The sequence below is a fragment of the Cetorhinus maximus genome, chromosome 10 (assembly GCF_964194155.1).
Source record: "Cetorhinus maximus chromosome 10, sCetMax3.hap1.1, whole genome shotgun sequence".
Lineage (NCBI taxonomy): Eukaryota > Metazoa > Chordata > Chondrichthyes > Lamniformes > Cetorhinidae > Cetorhinus > Cetorhinus maximus.
Window position 1 is genome coordinate 43,106,318 of NC_135888.1, and position 19,764 is coordinate 43,126,081.

A 19,764-nucleotide genomic window follows, 5' to 3' on the forward strand; every position below is an offset into this window, starting at 1 on the left:
CCATAGCAATCATTTTCAAACCTGGTTTGAAATATCAAACAACACATGATCTAAAATGATTTATTCAAGATGGGATCTGGAAATTCTGCCTTCCAAAACACTTTGTGGCAATTCACTCAGCAATCTTGTGCGAGTTGATCAAGTACGTACGTACATTACTGCCCATGGCTTCACCAACAGTCCATCGGTGCAATGCCATTCCTGCCCCCCCCCCCCCAGTATTAAAACGTTTATAAAACAAAATATACAGCTGGTTCCTTTGCTGTTAGTAATTTCTACAGTCAAGACTTCCACATGGTCACTAGCTACCAACAGCCTCATTAAAACAGTACTTAGCTTAAGCAAAAGTGAATGGACAGATCCAATATGACTAACGCACAGAGAGAATGTCAAATGTTTCAAATGGACTGCCAAGGGAGGCAATCAATACTGACAACCTCAGAGTAAAGAAGGCTGAGTGACAATTGTTAGAGGCATTCAAAAATCAGAAAAGGTCTAGACAGAGCAGTTAGGAAGATGCTGTTCCCAATTGTGAAAAGATCAAGAACTAGACAGCACAAATTTAAAGTAATGGGCAAAAGAGGCAGAAAAGCTATGAGAGACTTTCACACTGAGTATTTAAGGTCTGGAATGCACTGCGGGAGTGTCATGGTGGAGGCAGGTTCAATCGAAGCATTCAAAAGGGAATTAGACTTTGATATGAAAAGGAAGAATGTGCAAGGTTACAAGGAGGAGGCGGAAGAATGGCACTAAATGAACTGCTCATTCAGAGAGCTGGTGCAGACATGATGGGCCAAGTGGCCTCCTTCTGCTCCATAACAATGAGATTCTGTGAACATGTAAGAGGGAGTTGAAAAGGCATTTGAAGAGAAAATCAATTGTGGGATATAGGTAGTGAAATTTGTGCCTGCTTCTGTAGGCTATATAGATCAAAATGGCATTTTCATGCCCTATACATTTGTATGTTCCTAATGCAGGTTTTTAACACTGTTCCATACATAAACACCGGTGTATAGTGATCAGTTTCTTTTGAGCATTACTGGAACTTTTTTCTAAAGACTGGTACCTAGGATATTTAACCCTTCATTTTGTGATTCAAAAATTGTAATTCAATGGAAGTGACAGCAAAACAGTATTCAACAGGCAAGCAATTTTCAGAGATAACTTAATTGGTACCCTTACTGGAAATTTCCAAATAGCTGAAGGGAAAAATTTTACTGGCCCAGGTTAAACCTGGGCTTCACAAGCATAACTTGCTAAGTTTCTAAAAGGTATAAATTGCTTTCAGTGGGGCACTTCTGTTGGGTTAATGAGGATTCAGACCAAGCTTGATCCCGGAATTGTTCAACGACATAATAAAATGCGCCACGGCACTTCACAGTGGTGTCATCAAACACACTGACACTGAATCACATAAGATGATATTAGGGCAGGTGAACAAAAACATGGTCAAAGTAAGCTTTAAGGAGTCTCTTAAAGGAGAAAGAGGTAACGATGCAGAGAGTTTAGAAGGAGAATTGAAGAATTTAGGACCTTGGAAGCTGAAGACTCAGTTATCAATGATGGGCAGACAAAAAGTAGGGATGTGGAAAGAGGGCAGAAACCATTGGGGGATGGGGTGAGGAGATTGAGGGAGCTGCTACAATTGGTCTCATCACACTGGACGAGGAAGGAGAAACTATTTGCCTGATTTTTGAACTTCTAATTGTTATTCCATAACCCTTGCTGCAAAGTACAAGCTATCATCAGGTGAAGCCAGGACAAGAATATTTGTCACAGTCGCAGCTCACACGTGATGGGGAAACATTTGGGAGGTGCATTGGAAGGCTGCCTATGGTCATGGAATCGTTCCAGAGCAAAAATCAGAGCCTTGAAACAAAGAATGGAAATAAACTGGGAATAGAAACTTGTCATATTCTGTAAATTTAGTCAAAATGATGACAGTTTTATAGAAACAATGGGACTTTTGTAATGGATGGATTGTTTCAGTAGGATATGCTGAAACGCTGTGATGTGAAAGCTTGAAAAGTCTTTACAGATGTAAAATATGTATTCTTCAAAACTGCACTGCAGTATAATGTTTACATGCTGCAGACATTCATTATGTTAATTTACAAATGCAGGCTATTTTCAAAAAGTCTAGTGAAAAAAAAACAAACACTAAGCACTGCAGGGTTCTCACATTTTAATAATTACAAAAACACTGGCTGATCCTGCATGAGGCAAGAGAGCAGCAACACTCTTCAGGGTTTGGTTGTGGTATTAAATAAACTGCGTTAATCCCAGAGAAAAACAGCTCAAACGATTGAAAAATGACACCCTGCAGCAGTTTGCTTCCTTTAGAACTTTCAAAACACCCACAGACACATTTCTAGTCAGCAACATCTGCAGAAGTGACTATTGTTCTATTTGTCAGTCTTCCACGTTAGCATGGGTCTTCCTTCATCCAGATTACCCAGAGAACAGGAAAGGTAAAATTATTTTCTCATTGCACTACACTAAACTTTGTTATCTGGTGAAAAAGTGACAATATAAATTCTACCTTCTCCCCACAGCTATTCTCCACTCTCTTCCCAATCACCTTCCCTCCCTGCTTGATCTGGATAGTATACTGCTCCACAGGTGGAAACCACAGTCACATCCAATTAATTTGCCCAGGTCTATGATTCCAGGCCATAGGATATTGATCAATGGAGAGCATCATGCCAAACTCTGTCTGAGACTCCTGATCACCAAAAAGGCATGATGGCCAACTGTAACACTCCAAATCCTGTTGCAGCCTAGATTAATTAACAGCACAGGCTAGGAATCCAACATTCTGGGTTTTAAAGGGCTCTTCTTCCAACCCAGTCTTTGAATGTGAAATCTGTTTGCTTAACTCTAAGCAGGAAATTGCAACTATAAACTGAAGTCAGAACAACCACGAAGTCTTAAAGCCCCAGTCCAAAAGTAAATCAGTGAACAAATATTTGAGTGTATATTATCTGCATGCATAGCCCAACTCAATACAGTGAACATGTTTAAACTTCTCAGATTGTTATCTATATACCATCACATCCACATTTTTAAAAAATCATTGCCCTTTTCAAGAGATGGTTTGGGTTTATTATACAAACATAACTGCTGGACTATCACAGTACAAGATAAGGCTCAAATGGTAAGTTCCTTGTATACAGTTGGTCAATGCACTTATCATCTTCCTTGTTGTAATTCCATAGAACTACAGAAACACACATGCAGCTCCAAACTGCATAAATGCACAAGGGTTATTCAATGGTGATTCAAACCTCCCACTATCCTGCTAATTTTTATTTAACAGCTGTTCTTGGGATGTGGAATGCATATATTGGGGGGGGAAAGAGATTTTTAAAAAACAAAAAAGCTAGCTTGTCATGTTCACACCTTTATAATGCTGCTGTCCAGAATCGTGGATCATGTACCACAAAGAACAAAAACACTGAAAATACAAACAGGCTAAAGACTAAACTTTTGCTTCAAATATTTTGATGCTCAAAATTCACACGGCTCTGCTGGATCCAGACTTTGGTTAATAGACAAGGTTCTACGGACCAACAGTTACATTCCAAACACATTCACCATAATGTGCTCTCAAGTCTAAATTTTCCTGTGCAAACTCTAACTGCATATACATTAAACACTAGAAGTTACGTAATTCCGCTCGTTGACAGTGACCTTGTTAACAACCTTTGCTCTATTGCCTTCATTTCAATGCCCACTCGGTGTGGCTTGCATTCAGCAATTATTTTTCAACCATCACATTTCATATGACAGAGCATGGAAAGCGTTTGGTGCATTCAAATTTCATCTCAAGTTGAATGTAATTTTTTAAACAGTTGACCTTAAAGCAGCCTTAACTTAAGCCATGCAAACAAGTAGTGCCAGGTCCAATCCCTGTTCAGTACTGAGTTTGCTAATCTTGGAAGAGTGCAAGGAACCAGCTTTTGGAAAATTTGAATGACATTGAATTTTGAACATTATTCCTCCTGGTTTTTTTAAAAAGTTTGCAATATTAATTCGGCCTGTGAAGATGCCATTCTTCAAGAAACCACAGGTCAAGATAGATGTCCAGAGCGAACACCTGGAAAAGAGATATTTTGTATATCTAAGTCAACAAAAAAACTGTTGCTAGGCTAAAGACTCTTGCGGATTGGTTAAAATCACCTGGCCTGAGAGAAGTATTCTTTTAACATCTTAGACTTTAAAAAACTCTCTGATAGGGAGAGTGAGTGTGGTGTGTCTTAGAAGCAGGCTGCAAGGAAAAGACTCTCTCTTTCCCACCTTTGTGTTATACCTTCCTCAGAAACGTATCAGGATAAATCATCTGTTTTTTGGGAAAGTCTGCAAAGTTGTGATAAATAAGAGTCATCAAGGACAGTTTCACCAGAAAGGCCATCTGAAAGAATTTCTAGGCCTATTGTAACCAGAATTCTGTCAGATCAAAAGTGTCAAGATCTCTTCGAATTTTATCCTTTTAAAAGAAACGTTCCCATCCTCCAGCCTCTACAGGGGGCTGTGTTGGTTTTGTCCTGTTATATATGTGTGTGTGAGAGAGAGAGAGAGAGAGAGAGAGAGTGTGAGTGAGTGAGTGAGTGAGTGAGTGAGTGAGTGAGTGAGTGAGTGAGTGAGTGAGTGAGTGAGTGAGTGAGTGAGTGAGTGAGTGAGTGAGTGAGTGAGTGAGTGAGTGAGTGAGTGAGTGAGTGAGTGAGTGAGTGAGTGAGTGAGTGAGTGAGTGAGAGTGAGAGTGAGTGAGTATGGGGGTTTGAATGTTTTTTTAAAAAAGGGGAAAACCGTCACACTTCTAAATTACAACTTGTATGTTAACTAGTTTAACAACTTGTTTTTAAAAAGTAGTTTGTTTTATAATAAATCAATATTATTTATGTTTACTGAAAAAAGCATGGTTAGTGTCTTTTTATGCTGGGAATAATAGTATCAAAGGATAACAACTGGCCAGTTTTGAGAGTGAATTAAACATTTAAACTATTGTTCACACCTGTGGAGAAGTGGGGCAAGAATTAACTGCGCACTCTTCCCATCTCGGTCCGTTAACAAGAGGCAGTAGGAAGGGTGCTGCAATTGGCTTCATCACACCTTTGTTTGTTGGGGTGGGGGGACACCAAATCTCCACCTAATGGTCCTTGAGTGACAACAGGCTCACTTACGATGACCTCCGAAGTTGACAGTCCACCAGCGTTCACTGTCTACTCTAGCCTCTAGTTAATGCAGTCAGGAAAAGAGGGAAAAACGTTGGGAGAAAAAAGCTCTAATATCAAAGGAACACTAAATATGTGCAGTGCTGAAGAGGATTTGTTAAACCTGCTTAATGTTTGAGCATGGATTAACAGTTTTGACAAGGAAAATAGGTAATGTGTTTAATTCAGACATAGACACGCTCCATCACCCAGACAGATCTAAAGCAGATTAGATGGTGAGCTGTGAATAAGCAATTAGCAAAGCATCATTATTACCACAGATACGCCAATTACCACAATTTTTGTCAACTTGCACCATGGCTTGAAACAGACAATATCCTTTAGGCACCTTTTACTCATTCCTCAGTATACAGAGCTAAACCTAAGAATGGCTACTTCATATAAGTCATAGCTATCAGCAGATACTGCCTTTAAACATTAACTCTCTCCACAGCTGCTGCCTAACCTGCTCAGTATTTCCAGCATTTTTTGTTTGTATTTCTGCCTTTAAACACGTACTAATGTTTAGTGTTCATCATCCCGAAAGGTTTCATAGCCAGAAAATTAATGTTCAAAATTATTGGCACTACCTCAGGCAGCACAAGCTGGATAAGACAAGCTAATGATTCTCAGAAGTCCTCTTTCAGTAGTGAAGAAAAACACGTATGATTCATCGCCTTTTCAAGGTTTTTTGGTTCAATTTTTATCTAGGCAAGGGGCTTCATATCTATTATGTGAATCTTAATTCACTTTTTTTTGAGAGAAATATTGCTCTCAAAAGATGAGGGATGTTAGCAAAGAATGGAGACTTCAGCTTCCCAGTGTTACATCAGGCATTCCAAGTCAAGAATGGCCCAGTAGATGCAGTCTAATATCTTTACTTTGTCCAATTTCATAACAGAGTAATGCAGCTTTGGTCCACAGGCAATCCAGTTGAGTTTACTCTAAACTCTGTTCAGCACGCAGTAAAGTCTGAAGACTTTTAATCAAGTGCCAGCAGGTTTCAAACACTTCAATTGCTCTGAATGGTATTAGTGCAACTGGTTGAGTCAATTCCAATGGATTTGGTTTATGTTGTGTGGGATGAAAGCAGACCTGGGGAGACAACAAATGTTTCTGGGTGACCCATACAAACAAACTCAAGTGACTTCTTTCAAAACCTGAAGCATTGTTTTCTGCTGCTGCCACAATGTCCTTCCTACACCAGACCACCACCTCCCCACCACCCTTATATGAAGTAGCCATTCTTAGGTTTAGCTCTGTATACTGGGGAACGAGTAAAAGGTGCCTAAAGGATATTGTCTGTTTCAACTAAGTTTGGATAAGGAAATTTCCTGCCACACTAACATCCTCACTATCCAGTACCTGCCAAAAAATTGCAGAACTTCTTCACCTTGTATATCAAGCCTTCAGCTCGCCAAAATGTCAGTAAACTGTGCATTACATCACTGGGACACATGTATGATCTGACTCATAACTGAGCTACTGACAGGGAGAGGCAAATGAGGCTTTCACATGGTTTGTATAGAATGGGGAGACATCATGTCACCAACTTGTGCCTCCAGAACTTAAACATCAGGTTTTGCAATACTGTAGTTTTAAATCCACTGGTTTTCTAAGCTTGGAATTCTCAGATTATTATTTGAGCCTGACATGAAACCACAGGAGGTAAGTGGACCATCAAATTATTTCTACACCAATTGAATGCAGCATTACTACTGTGAACTCCAACTAGAGGTCAAAATGTTGACTCACTAACCTATACTTGGCTCCTAGTCCTCAGATATCTCCAAGTTAAAATTATCTTCCTCCCGTTTAAATCTTTTCATGGGCTATCTCTATAACCTCCGCTAGAACACTATGCCTCCTTGGCTGAACATTCACTATTGCTTAATCATGCCTCAGTGAAATGTTATGGGACATTGTTCTATGCATCTTTAATAAATGCAAGCTTTTATCAAATGCAAGGATTTGTGTTTGGCTATTTCCAGTCTTGGATGAAATTAAATTTCCTCCATTTAAGCACTCAGACGGCCTAAAGGCATCTTCTTCAAACGCCACCACAAACTCTGGACCTTAGCCACTCATTACATCCCCACCCTCTCTGGGCAATGTCACAGGTTAAACCAGAATGTTTGCAATCTTGACAAGTTACTTCTATAGGCTTGACAATCTTTTTCTTTTCACATTCTAACAATCTGCAGGTGTTATTTTCTTCAAATGGCTAATGTGCAATATACAAGTGAAATTACAAAAGCATATGGAGCCAGAGATTATTTAATTCACAGGACTCCTCCAGGTTAAGATAGAAACATGACAGATCTCAAAAAGGAATATACATTCTGCCTGGCTGCCTAATGAAAATCATCATCTGCATGGACAGCAGGCTAAAAAGGCAATCAGGCTCTACCAGAACTAACAGCCAAACATTACGTCACCTACGGGTGATTTGTGAAGCAGGCACTGTTGAAACACAAGGAAGGCCCTCTCTGCCTCTACAGCAGCATATTTAAATAGCACCAGAGGGGTCTAGACATCAGTGCAGGAGATGAAAAGAAAACACAAATGTTAAGACTGCTGAAATATAAAAAAAGTGTATGACAAGCCCAACTGCATCAGAAAAACCAGGCACAGAACTACTAATGGGACGTTTCCACTCAAATGACAGATACCATCTGAAACATTAGCCAGGGCTCCTTTTTCAAATGCTGGGTGATCTGCCATGCACTTCCAAAATTCCCTTCTCTATCATTACAAACAACAACATAATACCAGTTTAGATCATAATTCCAGAACACCGTTGGAAACAAATTTTTCTCTAAAAATTCTCCTACAAAACTGGGCAGACCCTTTCAAATGATTAACACTGCTGCTGAAGGATCAATGTAAATAAATACAGACTGACTTGCACAGGTATGGCAGCCTTCACAACCTCAGATTATCACAAACGCTTTACGGCCAATGAAACGTTTTTGAAGTAATCATTGTTGTAATGTACAGCAATGTGGAAGTCAATTTGCACACAGAAGGACCCCACAAACAGCAATGAGAAACGAGCAGATAATCTGTTTTAGTGACGCTGGTTGATCGATAAATGTTAGCCAGGAGAACTTCCCTGCCCATTTTCGATCAGTACCACAGGATCATTTACATCCATCCAAGAGGGACTTTGATTAAGTGGTTCATTCATAAAATGTACTCAAAGTAGCGACTCATGTTTCATGGACAATATTGTCCCTCTGGCAGCTCAGAAAATGGCCATTCTTCACAGGCTAGACTGAGGAGTGAAGAGCAATTACATTTTATACTGTGGATGATCACAGTCAAGCATCAGATGGCACCCCAAGGTATGCATGTCCAGAACAGGAGTTAGCATTGCCCGAAAGCAAACATAGGCATCTTTTGAAAATGCTGAAATTACTAGATATCTATTACAACTGAGTCCCTGGCAACCATTTCCACCAATTTTCAAATAAACAAGCCCAACTTATTGGATTTTCTTACAATATTTCAATTATAAATAGGATAGGTAAAATTCAAAAATTCTTCAAGAGGATTTCACCTTCAAACCAGCTAGTGTAACAAATCTGTACTGAAGGAACCTCTCCCATAACCGCACCTGTAAATTATAACACTAATCAGGGTACTCGCGAGGCTATAATCACTTGAGCACTCCTGATGGTTCGGTAAATTAGCCCATCGAGTACAACAGCTGATTAACCACTTAAACCAGGAAGAGCCCAGGTTGAAACTCTTACCTGCACAGAATACCTGATATCGGCCAGGATAGTGGTTGAGTTATTACCATAGGGAGACCACTTCCCCGGGCTAGGCAAGGAAATATTTGGCCTTGGTTATTGCTCCCAACTGTATTCAGCAACTTCTGTCCACAGTTCGTGGGTACATGTTGGACAAGGATAAAGTCAGACTGGACTACAATGCTTAATGTGCTTCTATAGTCTGTTGACATCTTGATCTACATTAATGGTTTAGGTGTGCAAAGCACAACTTCAAAATTTGCATATGACAAAACTTGAAAGTATTGAGGTAGATGATCAGCCAAGATCAAATTGAATGGTGGAGTAGGCTCAACAGGCCTAATAGCCTACTCCCGTTCCTATGTGAGGAGGATAGTGATAGACTTCATGAGGACATGGACAGGCTGGCGGAATGGACTGGCAGGTGGCAGATGAAATTTAATGCAGAGAAGTGTGAACTGTAACATTTTCATAGGAAGAACAAGAGGCGGCAATATAAAACAAAGGATACCATTCTAAAAGGTTTGCAGGGGCAGAGGGACCTTTGATAGTAGGCTGGATTGGGAAAGTGGTTAATAAGGCCATCCTGGGTTTTACAAATAGGGGCACAGATTACAAAAGAAACTATGATGAACTTTTATAAAACATTGGTTTGGCTTCAACTGGAGTAGAGTGTCCAATTCTGGAACCACACCTTTGTGGCATTAAACAGGGTGTAGAAAAGAGTTATGAGAATGGTTCCAGAGATAAGGGACTTGAGTTACATGGATAGATCTGAGAAGCTGGGGTTGCTCTCCTTAGAGAGCAGAAAGTTGAAAGGAAATCTGATAGAGGTGCTGAAAATCATGAGATGTCTGGACAGTCAAGGTGATTGACAAAAGAACCAAAGGTAACATGTGGGAAAGCTTTTTTTAAAAAAACACAGCGAGTGGTTAGGATCAGGAGTGCACTGCCTGAGCATAGGTTGGAGGGAGAATCAGTTGTGGCTTTCAAAACAGAATTGGGTAATTATCTGAAGAAACACGTTTTCCAGGCGATTGGGGCTGGCTGACTTGCTCTTGCAGAGAGCCGGCATGGACACCACAGGGTGAATGGCCTCCTGCTGTAACCGTGCATCAGTGAAATATTGAGGAGGAAAGAGAGTGGTGTAAATTAATGGAAGGCAAGTTATTGAACCTGGTTGCTGCACAACCTAAATATTATGCAGTTAGAAAGCCTGTTTTCTAAAATAAAAGGTGATAACATTGGGCTAAACTGTGACACCCAATCTATATATATGTGATATGTAAATTCCGCCAGATGCAATGAGAGACTGTTCGCACCATGATCAATGGCAGAAGCAAGTTTCAATCAGCCAAAAAAAAGCTCCATGTTATATTACCATCAGCTAAAGGTGAAGAAACTATTTAGATCTGCCTGCCCATCCAACTCCAATCCCCAGTGATAGTCACGCTGAGTTCTAGTTTTCTGTATGCCAAAAGCTCTTCCATCTCAGTGCTCCACACACATCAGGAAACGCATCTAAAATTAGTCACTTTGCTAGAAGCCGAGTGCAGTCACTCAATGGATGTACAATGTTCTGAAATGGCGTACAGTGCAAGAGCTTTGTGCTGTGTCAGCACATTGAGTCCCATTAAACTGTAAACAGTTTTTCTGCATTACTGAACAATTTACAGATGACGTGTAAACATCAAGACAATGCATGCATGCTGTATCCTAGCAAATAATATGTAAACAGGTATCACAAGGCAAGTACACCAGTGTCATCAAAGTACATTTAATCCAGCATTAGAATCCAAAACTGGCAATGTACAGAGGACAAAAGATTCTTGAGAGCAATTACAAACCTGACATTTAATAGTGACGGGAGAGGAGGGATAATTGATCAGATGGTCTGAATACAGAACACTTGATATCCAAGAATGGTTTCTCGGCAATATTGTAACTGAGATATAATTATGACAATGTGGTCAATAATCTTCATTTGAGCCTGAACGTGAAATCACTATATGGAATCACTCAGATACCAAACAGTCGGGGAAGGAGTGTTAGGATTGATGACCAAAGGCATGATTGAAAAAAGGAGTGTTTTAAAAATGGAAACAGGAGGGGTTTATAGAGGAAAAACAGGGCAACAAGAACAGAAGGTACAGCAGAGGGAGCGGATCATACAAGACCAAAATTGAGTTTGGTTTAAGGCTGGAAGGTGATAGAGGACAAAGAAAATTGCATAATGTTTGGGGGAGTAGAGGAAAACAGTAGAATGACACAGCAATTGCTCAATGAAGAACCTCTGATGAAAAGGTCCATGAATTCCTTGTGTTAGTATTGGTGAAAATAGAAGACCAGGCAAGGGTCAGATCAGGCAGTTTGTTAGTACAAAGGTCACAACATCTATGGGCGAACGGGTTGAGGTCAGGAACACGGAGACCCTGCCAAATTTAATGCCAAGACTTCAGTGTAATTTTTTTTTAAAAAGAGGCTGGCTGCTGGGCAAGAAAGACCTTGGCAGGGACCCTTCAAAATGGGCTGGGGTGTTGGGGAAAGGGGAGCTACAATCACAGCAAGAGTAGGGGCAATGATAAAGGCAACGATCGACAGAGGGGAGGCTAAAGGCCTCTCAGGGGCTGGAGAAGCACTTCTGTCCCTCTAGGCCCATAAAGAATGCTGTAAAAGGCACTTACCTCCATTAGTGGGGCAGTTCACACCTTTCTTTTAATGCCAGGTTTCCCATATTGGGAGCCTAATTTGAATATGCTAATGAAGTGTCTCTTTTTCTCTTCAGTAGAAGATGACATGCCACAATACCTGCTGCTGTGCAAATGGCAGCAGACACATATATGGTGGGCTATATATGATAACCACCTCCATCCCATTTTGGGGGTATCGGGTCTTATCATCGTGCCCAAAAAGTCTCAGATCTTCTTTCACTAGCAAAGATTGATTATCTGATCATCCATTTGCTGTTTGGCTGTTGCATTGCTAACATAACAGCAGCACTCTGGGAAACCACTGGACATGAAACTCTTCTTTGGGATGTGCCGAGGATGTGAAAGGTGCTACATAAATGCAAGCTTTTTCTTTCTTTACCACTCCAGCTAGAATTGATTACAAAACTATAGAAAATAAAAGAATACAGTACAGAAAGGAGCCATTTGACCCATCGAGTCAGAACCAGATCTCTCTGAAAGTAATCCATTAGTTCCTCTCCCCTACTCTTTCTCGATATTTTCTCCTTTTAGTATTTAACCAATTCCTTTCCAAAGGCCATTACTGAATCTGTATGTGTCATCCTATCAGGCAGTGCATTCCAAATCCTAACCACTCGTAACAAAGTTTTTCCTCTGTGCCCTCTGATCATCAACCCTTGAGTCATTGGAAATGGCTTCTCTTCATTTACTCTATCTAAACTTTTCACAACTTCAAACACCTCCAACAAATCTACTCTTAGCCTTCTCTGCTCTAAGAATCCAACTTCTCCACTCTATCAACATAACACCAATCTCTCATTCCTGGAACCATTCTAGATTTCTTCAGTTTCCTCTCCAAAGCTTTCATGTCCGATCTGAAGTGTGACGCCCAGCATTGGCTACAATACTCTATACATTTATTTACAGCATCATTGAAAAAGGTAGTAGAAATTTAAATATCTTTCTACTCATTAACTATGATAGTTTAACAGGTTCCGTATATCATCAATCGTTCCTTTAAAGAAACCTGCGTTTATCAAAGCATGCATGCAGATGCTACAATCCAACATCCAATTATCCTCATTTCCAGAGGCAGGTTTCTCTCTAATATAGTAGTAGCTGGATAGGCAACATCACAAAGCTGTGGACAAGCAGGCTTCTCATCTCATCCATCATTCTCTGGGGAAGTACTAGGCTAGTGCCAGACAAGTAAAAAGATGAGAGAGAATCTTCACCAAGCTACTTTCAGATGCCTTCTGGCAGACATCCAAAAACATTAACAATGAGCAACTTAGCCTTGGGAAAAGCAGACAGCAAGTGAACAAATACGCAGCTCTGGGAGCCCAGCACATTATCGACATTAGTATGAGTGACAAGAGAATTACAATTCTAACAAATCAAGAATGCAACAGAAAATAAGTTTTATGCATGGAAGTTTTCATCCCGATCCCTGGCTCATACTGAGAAAACTGATCCCAGAAAAAACAACTGTAGGGTACTATATTAAGGCTTGTGATGGAAAAGGAAGAAGGGAGGAACAAACACTGTGCAGAATAAAATACTGATCATCATTCCAAATCAAGAGATGACAAATGACCACTTGGGTTAGCTAGCAAAGTACTGTTCAATTAGACCCAGTATCTGCAGAAATATTATGCTGCTGCTGCCTAGCTGAGTAGTCTTTCAGGGAACATAAAAAGTCATGGAGTACAAATTTGGCTCAACTGATAGCACTCGTCAAATAATTAGAAGGCTGTGACTCTCTAGAACTCGTGCACATAATCAAGTCTGACACTTCAATGCAGTGTGAGGATGTCAGTCCTTCAAATAAGATGCTGAAACAATACGCCTCTTCAGGTGAAACCTAAAAGGTTCCCAGGACACCAAACAAGGAGCTCCTTCCTTGTGAATGATTCGGGGACTTTCAGAGGCACGAGACACAATATAATGCAGCTGGCTCGATCCAACAGAGGGCGCTGGTGAGAAGTGACTGAAGCATTCTGGGAGAAGTCATCGCAGCCACCGTGACTCAGGAGGGAACCGAGGAAAAGGACTCTTGCACTCAACAGGAGGAAAGGCATCCAACAGAGGGCACTGGTGAGAAGTGACTGAAGCATTCTGGGAGAAGTCATCGCAGCCACCGCGACTCAGGAGGGAATCAAGGAGGACCCACTGTCAAAGAATGGAATAGCCCCAAACATTACATTGCTGTAGTGTTTCCATCCCTCCCACCTCCTCAAACCTAAAAAGAGAGGCAGTGCCTTCAGGAGTGCACCAGACCTGCAAGGGACACTCTTCTGAAAGTGGATTTTAAAGAAAAAGCAGCTGATTGGTGAGTAAATCCTGGGAGCAGGCTCGGAGGGAGGAGCACCGGAGCGGTGAGTATAAATCTAGCTTACCTCGGGGATTCGTGACCTTGTCTCCAGGGAGGAGCATCAGAGCAGTGAGTATAAATCTAGCTTACCTCAGGGATTCGCGGCCTTGTCTCTAGGGAGCAGACTTGGAGGAAGGAGCACCAGAGTGGTGACCTCGGGGCACAGAGTAACTGAAGCCAAAACTGAAAAAGTGACGTCACAGGAAAGCTGTGACCTGATTGGTTGGTAGGAAATCTGCACCTAATTTGAAAAGAAAACACTGCAAAGCTAATTAATAAATTAATTATCTAAGTAGAGATGGCTGGGCAGGTGATGTGCTGTAGCTGTATGGTGTGGGAGCTGGCAGATCCCATTGCGAGCCACAGTGACCACGTCCGCAGCAAGTGTTGGTTGCTAGAGGAACTCCGGCTCAGAATTGATGAGCTGGAGTCCGAGCTCCGGACACTGCGGCACATCCGGGAGGGGGAGAGTTACCTGGATGCTTTGTTTCAGGAGGCAGTCACACCCGGTAGATTAAGTACCTCAAGTCCAGTCAGTGGTCAGGGTCAGCAGGGTGTGACTGCAAGTGAGGCAGGTAGAGGGATCCTGTGTTCAGGAAAAGAGGAGCCTCAGTTCTTGACCTTATCCAACAGGTACAAGGTACTTGCTCCCTGTGTGGATAAGGAAGAAGGCTGTAGGGAGGATGAGCCAGCTGACAACGGCACCGTGGCACAGGAGGCCATTCAAGAGGGGGGAGCAAAAAGACAAGTAGTGTTGTAGGGGATTCTATAATTTGGGGAATTGATAGCTTCCTTCGTAAGCAGGATCAAGAGTCCCGCATTGTATGTTGCCTGCCCGGTGCCAGGGTGAGGGATATCTCTGACCGGCTTGAAAGGATATTGGAGAGGGAGGGGGAGGATCCAGTTGTTGTGGTCCACGTCGGGACAAATAACATAGGTAATAACATAGGAAAGAGGACCTGTTTGGGGATTATCAGGAACTAGGAACTAAATTAAAGAACAGGTCCTCAAGGGTTATAATCTCCGGATTACTACCCGAGCCACATGCAAATTGGCATAGGGACGCAAGAATAAGGGAAGTAAACACGTGGCTAAAGGAGTGGTGCGGGAAAGAGGGGTTCCATTTCATGTGGCACTGGCATCAGTATTGGAACAGGAGGGATCTGTACTGTTGGGACGGTCTCCACCTGAACCGATCTGGGATCAATGTTCTAGCGAAAAGGGTAAATAGGGTGGTCAACAGGACTTTAAACTAGAAAATGGCGGGGGGAGGGAAGGGTAAAACTCCAAGTAGTATGACTAATGGGAAACAAAGCAGCAAGTTAGCGTGTGGGGGGGTGGATTCAACTTCATGGAAAATTATGAAAAAACAGAAAAGAAAGGAGAGCCCAGGAGAGTCTATTAAAGTCTCCAGAACATAAAATAGGACAGAGTGTTTGGAAAGGGCTAAGAATCTAACTTCAAGCACATCAGATAAAGGGACGACAATGAGAAAGGGGACAGGAAATACAGGACTGAAGATGTTGTATATGAATGCACGCAGTATACGAAATAAGATAAATGAGCTTGTGGCGCAGATTGAAATTGGCAGGTATGATGTGGTGGGCATTACGGAGACATGGCTGCAAGGGGTTCAGGACTGGGAGCTAAATATCCAAGGATATACATCCTAGCGAAAAGATAGGCAGGTTGGCAGAGGGGGTGGGGTTGCTTTGTTAGTAAGAAATGAAATTAAATCGATAGCAAGAAATGATGTAGGGTCAAATGATGTAGAATCTGTGTGGGTAGAGCTGAGGAACCGCAAAGGTAAAAAAACCATAATGGGAGTTATGTACAGGCCTCAGGGAACAGACAATTCTAGATTTAGTGATGTGTAATGAGGCAGATTTGATAAGGGAGCTTAAGGTGAAGAAACCCTTAGGAGGAAGTGACCATAATATGATCAAATTTACCCTGCAATTTGAGGGGAAAAAGCTGGAATCAGATGTAACGGTATTACAGTTGAATAAAGGCAACTACAGAGGCATGAGGGAGGAGCTGGCCAGAATTGACTGGGAGATAAGCCTAGCAGGAACAACAGTGGAACAGCAATGGCAGGAGTTTCTGGGAGTAATTTGGGAGACACAGCAAAAATTCATCCCTAGGAAGAAGCAGCATACTAAAGGGAGGACGAGGCAACCATGGCTGACAAGGGAAGTCAGGGACAGCATAAAAGCTAAAGAGAAAGCATACAATGCAGCAAAGAGCAGTGGGAAACCAGGGGATTGGGAAGCCTACAAAGACCAACAGAGGACAACTAAAAAAGAAATAAGGAGGGAGAAGATTAAATATGAGGGTAAACTAGCCAGTAATATAAAAGAAGATTGCAAGAGTTTTTTTAGATATATAAAGGGTAAGAGAGAGGCAAAAGTGGACATTGGACCGCTGGAGAAGTATAGTGGGGAACAAAGAAATGGCGGAGGAACTGAATAGGTACTTTGCGTCAGTCTCCACAGTGGAAGACACAAGTGACATCCCCAAAGTTCAAGAGAGTCGGGGGGCAGAGGTGAGTATGGTGGCCATTACCAAGGAGAAGATGCTAGGAAAACTGAAAGGTCTGAAGGTGGATAAATCACCTGGACCAGATGGATTACACCCCAGAGTTCTGAAGGAGATAGCTGAAGAGATAGTGGAGGCATTAGTGGTGATCTTTCAGGAATCACTCGAGTCAGAGAGGGTCCCAGAGGACTGGAAAATCGCTAATGTAACCCCCGTTTAAGAAGGGAGTGAGGCAAAAGACGGGAAATTACAGGCCGATTAGCCTGACCTCGGTCGTTAGTAAGATTTTAGAGTCCATTATTAAGGATAAGATTTCAGAATACTTGAAAGTGCATGGTAAAATAGGGCAAAGTCAGTATGGTTTCATCAAGGGGAGGTCATGCCTGACAAAACTGTTAGAATTCTTTGAGGAGGTAACGAGTGGGTTAGACAAAGGGGAGCCAATGGATGTTATCTACTTGGACTTCCAGAAGGCCTTTGACAAGGTGCCGCACAGGAGGCTGCTCAGTAAGATAAGAGCCCATGGTGTTAGAGGCAAGGTACTAGCATGGATAGAAGATTGGCTTTCTGGCAGGAGGCAGAGAGTGGGGATAAAGGGGTCCTTCTCAGGATGGCGGCCGGTGACTAGTGGAGTTCCGCAGGGGTCAGTGTTGGGACCACAACTTTTCACTTTATACATTAATGATCTAGATGAAGGAACTGAGGGCATCCTTGCTAAGTTTGCAGATGATACAAAGATAGGTGGAGGGACAGGTAGTATTGAGGAGGCGGGGAGGCTGCAGAAAGATTTGGGCAGGTTAGGAGAATGGGCAAAGAAGTGGCAGATGGAATACAACGTGGGGAAGTGTGAGGTCATGCATTTTGGTAGGAAGAATAGAGGCATGGACTATTTTCTAAGTGGGGAGAGAATTCAGAAATTTGGAGTGCGAAGGGACTTGGGAGTCCTAGTCCAGGATTCTCTTAAGGTTAACTTGCAGGTTGAGTCGGTAGTTAGGAAGGCAAATGCAATGTTGGCATTTATTTCAAGAGGACTAGAATATAAAAGCAGGCATGTGCTGCTGAGGCTTTATAAGGCTCTGGTCAGACAACATTTAGAATATTGTGAGCAATTCTGGGCCCCGTATCTCAGGAAGGATGTGCTGGCCCTGGAGAGGGTCCAGAGGAGGTTCACGAGAATGATCCCAGGAATAAAAGGCTTAACATATGAGGAACGTTTGAGGAATCTGGGTCTATACTCAATGGAGTTTAAAAGGATGAGGGGGGATTTGATTGAAACTTACAGAATACTGAAAGGCCTGAATAAAGTGGACGTGGGGAAGATGTTTCCATTAGTAGGAGAGACTAGGACCCGAGGGCACAGCCTCAGAGTAAAGGGAAGACCTTTTAGAACAGAGATGACGAGAAACTTCTTTAGCTAGAGAGTGGTGAATCTATGGAATTCATTGCCACAGAAGGCTGTGGAGGCCAGGTCATTGAGTGTATTTAAGACTGAGATAGATAGGTTCTTGATTGGTAAGGGGATCAAAGGTTACAGGGAGAAGGCGGGAGAATGGGGTTGAGAAACTTATCAGCCATGATTGAATGGCGGAGCAGACTCGATGGGCCGATTGGCCTAATTTCTGCTCCTATGTCTTATGGCTCTGCAGTTGTACAATCATATGGTGCTGACACGAGGTGACAAGGTGGAGAAGCGCTCAACTCCCTAGTGCTAGTGTCTCTTTGTTCAGAACTAGATCGTCACCAAAGCAGGCAAGACCCTGGAGCACCCAAAACATGTCTCCACCCATCCTTAACATCAACAGCCTATTGTTTATTTCGGACTTCCTCCCACCTCTAATTTTTTTTAAAAAATTATTGTACACCAACAGTTTTAAGAATTTGAAGGAGTTACCAAGGCTGGTGACACACAAGCTGAAATGCCCTGGATAAATCACAGTAACTCAATACATTATTAATTCAACTCTTTCCTCACATCTCAGAACTTATCATCAAATGAGATCCATTCGCAAAATCAGTATTCCACAAATTCAAGGCACACAAAACAAACAGAAGGACATAAATTCTGCCCAACGTCTTTCTGAAAGGGGGCCCTGAAGGCACAGCCCTTCAAACATTAGAAATTCCTTTCAAATCTCATCAAATTAGTCCATAGGTGCTCATAAATCATTATTGATCACCAGAAAAGTACCATGCCAACTAAATTAGAATTTACAGTAACTTTAACTGTGCTCTTTTTATCTGTTTTTGAGTTCAATACACCCACAAGAAAAGGTCCAGATAGCAACTGTGTTCTTTTGAGAAATATATTAACCATCGCTGCACATGGTAATTGCTATTATTCTGTTGCTGACACAATCTAAACATGACTTTACCATTTACATTGTAATTTGCCTCTTCGTACTCATGTCATTTTCTAGGTAATAAACAATGATAAACACCTTGGATGTGTGATAACTGAAGTTTCCCCCATCAGAACAGTTGAACATCAAACTGATATTTTTAAAATATCTATTGTCACAATGATGAACTTGTAAATACCATCCAATTCACATTAAACATAGCACTTTTCTGAAAATAACTCATAATTGGCTAAAAGTTCTGTTTTAAGTCAGCACTGTTAAATTGGATAAATGTAAATAAATAACATTCACATCTTAGTCATGTTTTCCCAAATACAGCATCTCACGAAATCAACATCTTTATTTCAACAATTTTATAGAAGCATCAACTTAATGCACTATAGTGCTATCACGAAAAGTTACACACATGTTGAATAATACAAGCCTCCTCCCCACCCAACATAATCATTTATTTAAATGAAGAACATAAAAACTTAATAAAACGCAATACAAGATGCACAGAATCTATCCTCACTGACAAATTTTCATATTTCAAATACACTGAGGATCCAAAAGATACAATTCAGGTACCCACAGATTCAAAGCGAAGAATCGTAAAGAAGTTTCCACACAAATCAGTTAATAAATCATACATGTGCAAGATCCGTTTATTCCCAATTAATTTTTTCTACAACATAACATGTATTTTTCCTAACCTACCTGCAATGTGATACCAACATTCCATGCGCAATAAAATCGTTTATTTCCTTTGCCGCAAATATGCAAAGGTGCATTAATAAATTGTTCCCAATATCCCATAGCAAAATTAAAATTACGTTTTAGAGTAAAGTT

The 19,764-nt window shown here is 41.4% G+C and overlaps 1 protein-coding gene across 3 annotated transcripts in view; it reads right to left on the bottom strand.

Moving 5' to 3' along the window:
- Nucleotides 1-19,764, bottom strand: part of LOC144685629 (neural proliferation differentiation and control protein 1-like) — a 193,091-nt gene that overhangs the window by 172,361 nt on the left and 966 nt on the right. Inside the window, exon 1 of one of the 3 annotated variants that reach the window (XM_078550354.1) lies at nucleotides 19,633-19,672. The exons of the other annotated variants lie outside the window; for them this stretch is intronic. Within the exon in view, the coding sequence (XP_078406480.1) occupies nucleotides 19,633-19,657 (25 nt within the window). The 5' untranslated portion in view covers nucleotides 19,658-19,672. Of the gene's footprint in view, nucleotides 1-19,632; nucleotides 19,673-19,764 lie in introns of those variants that run through there. 3 annotated transcript variants of the gene reach the window in all.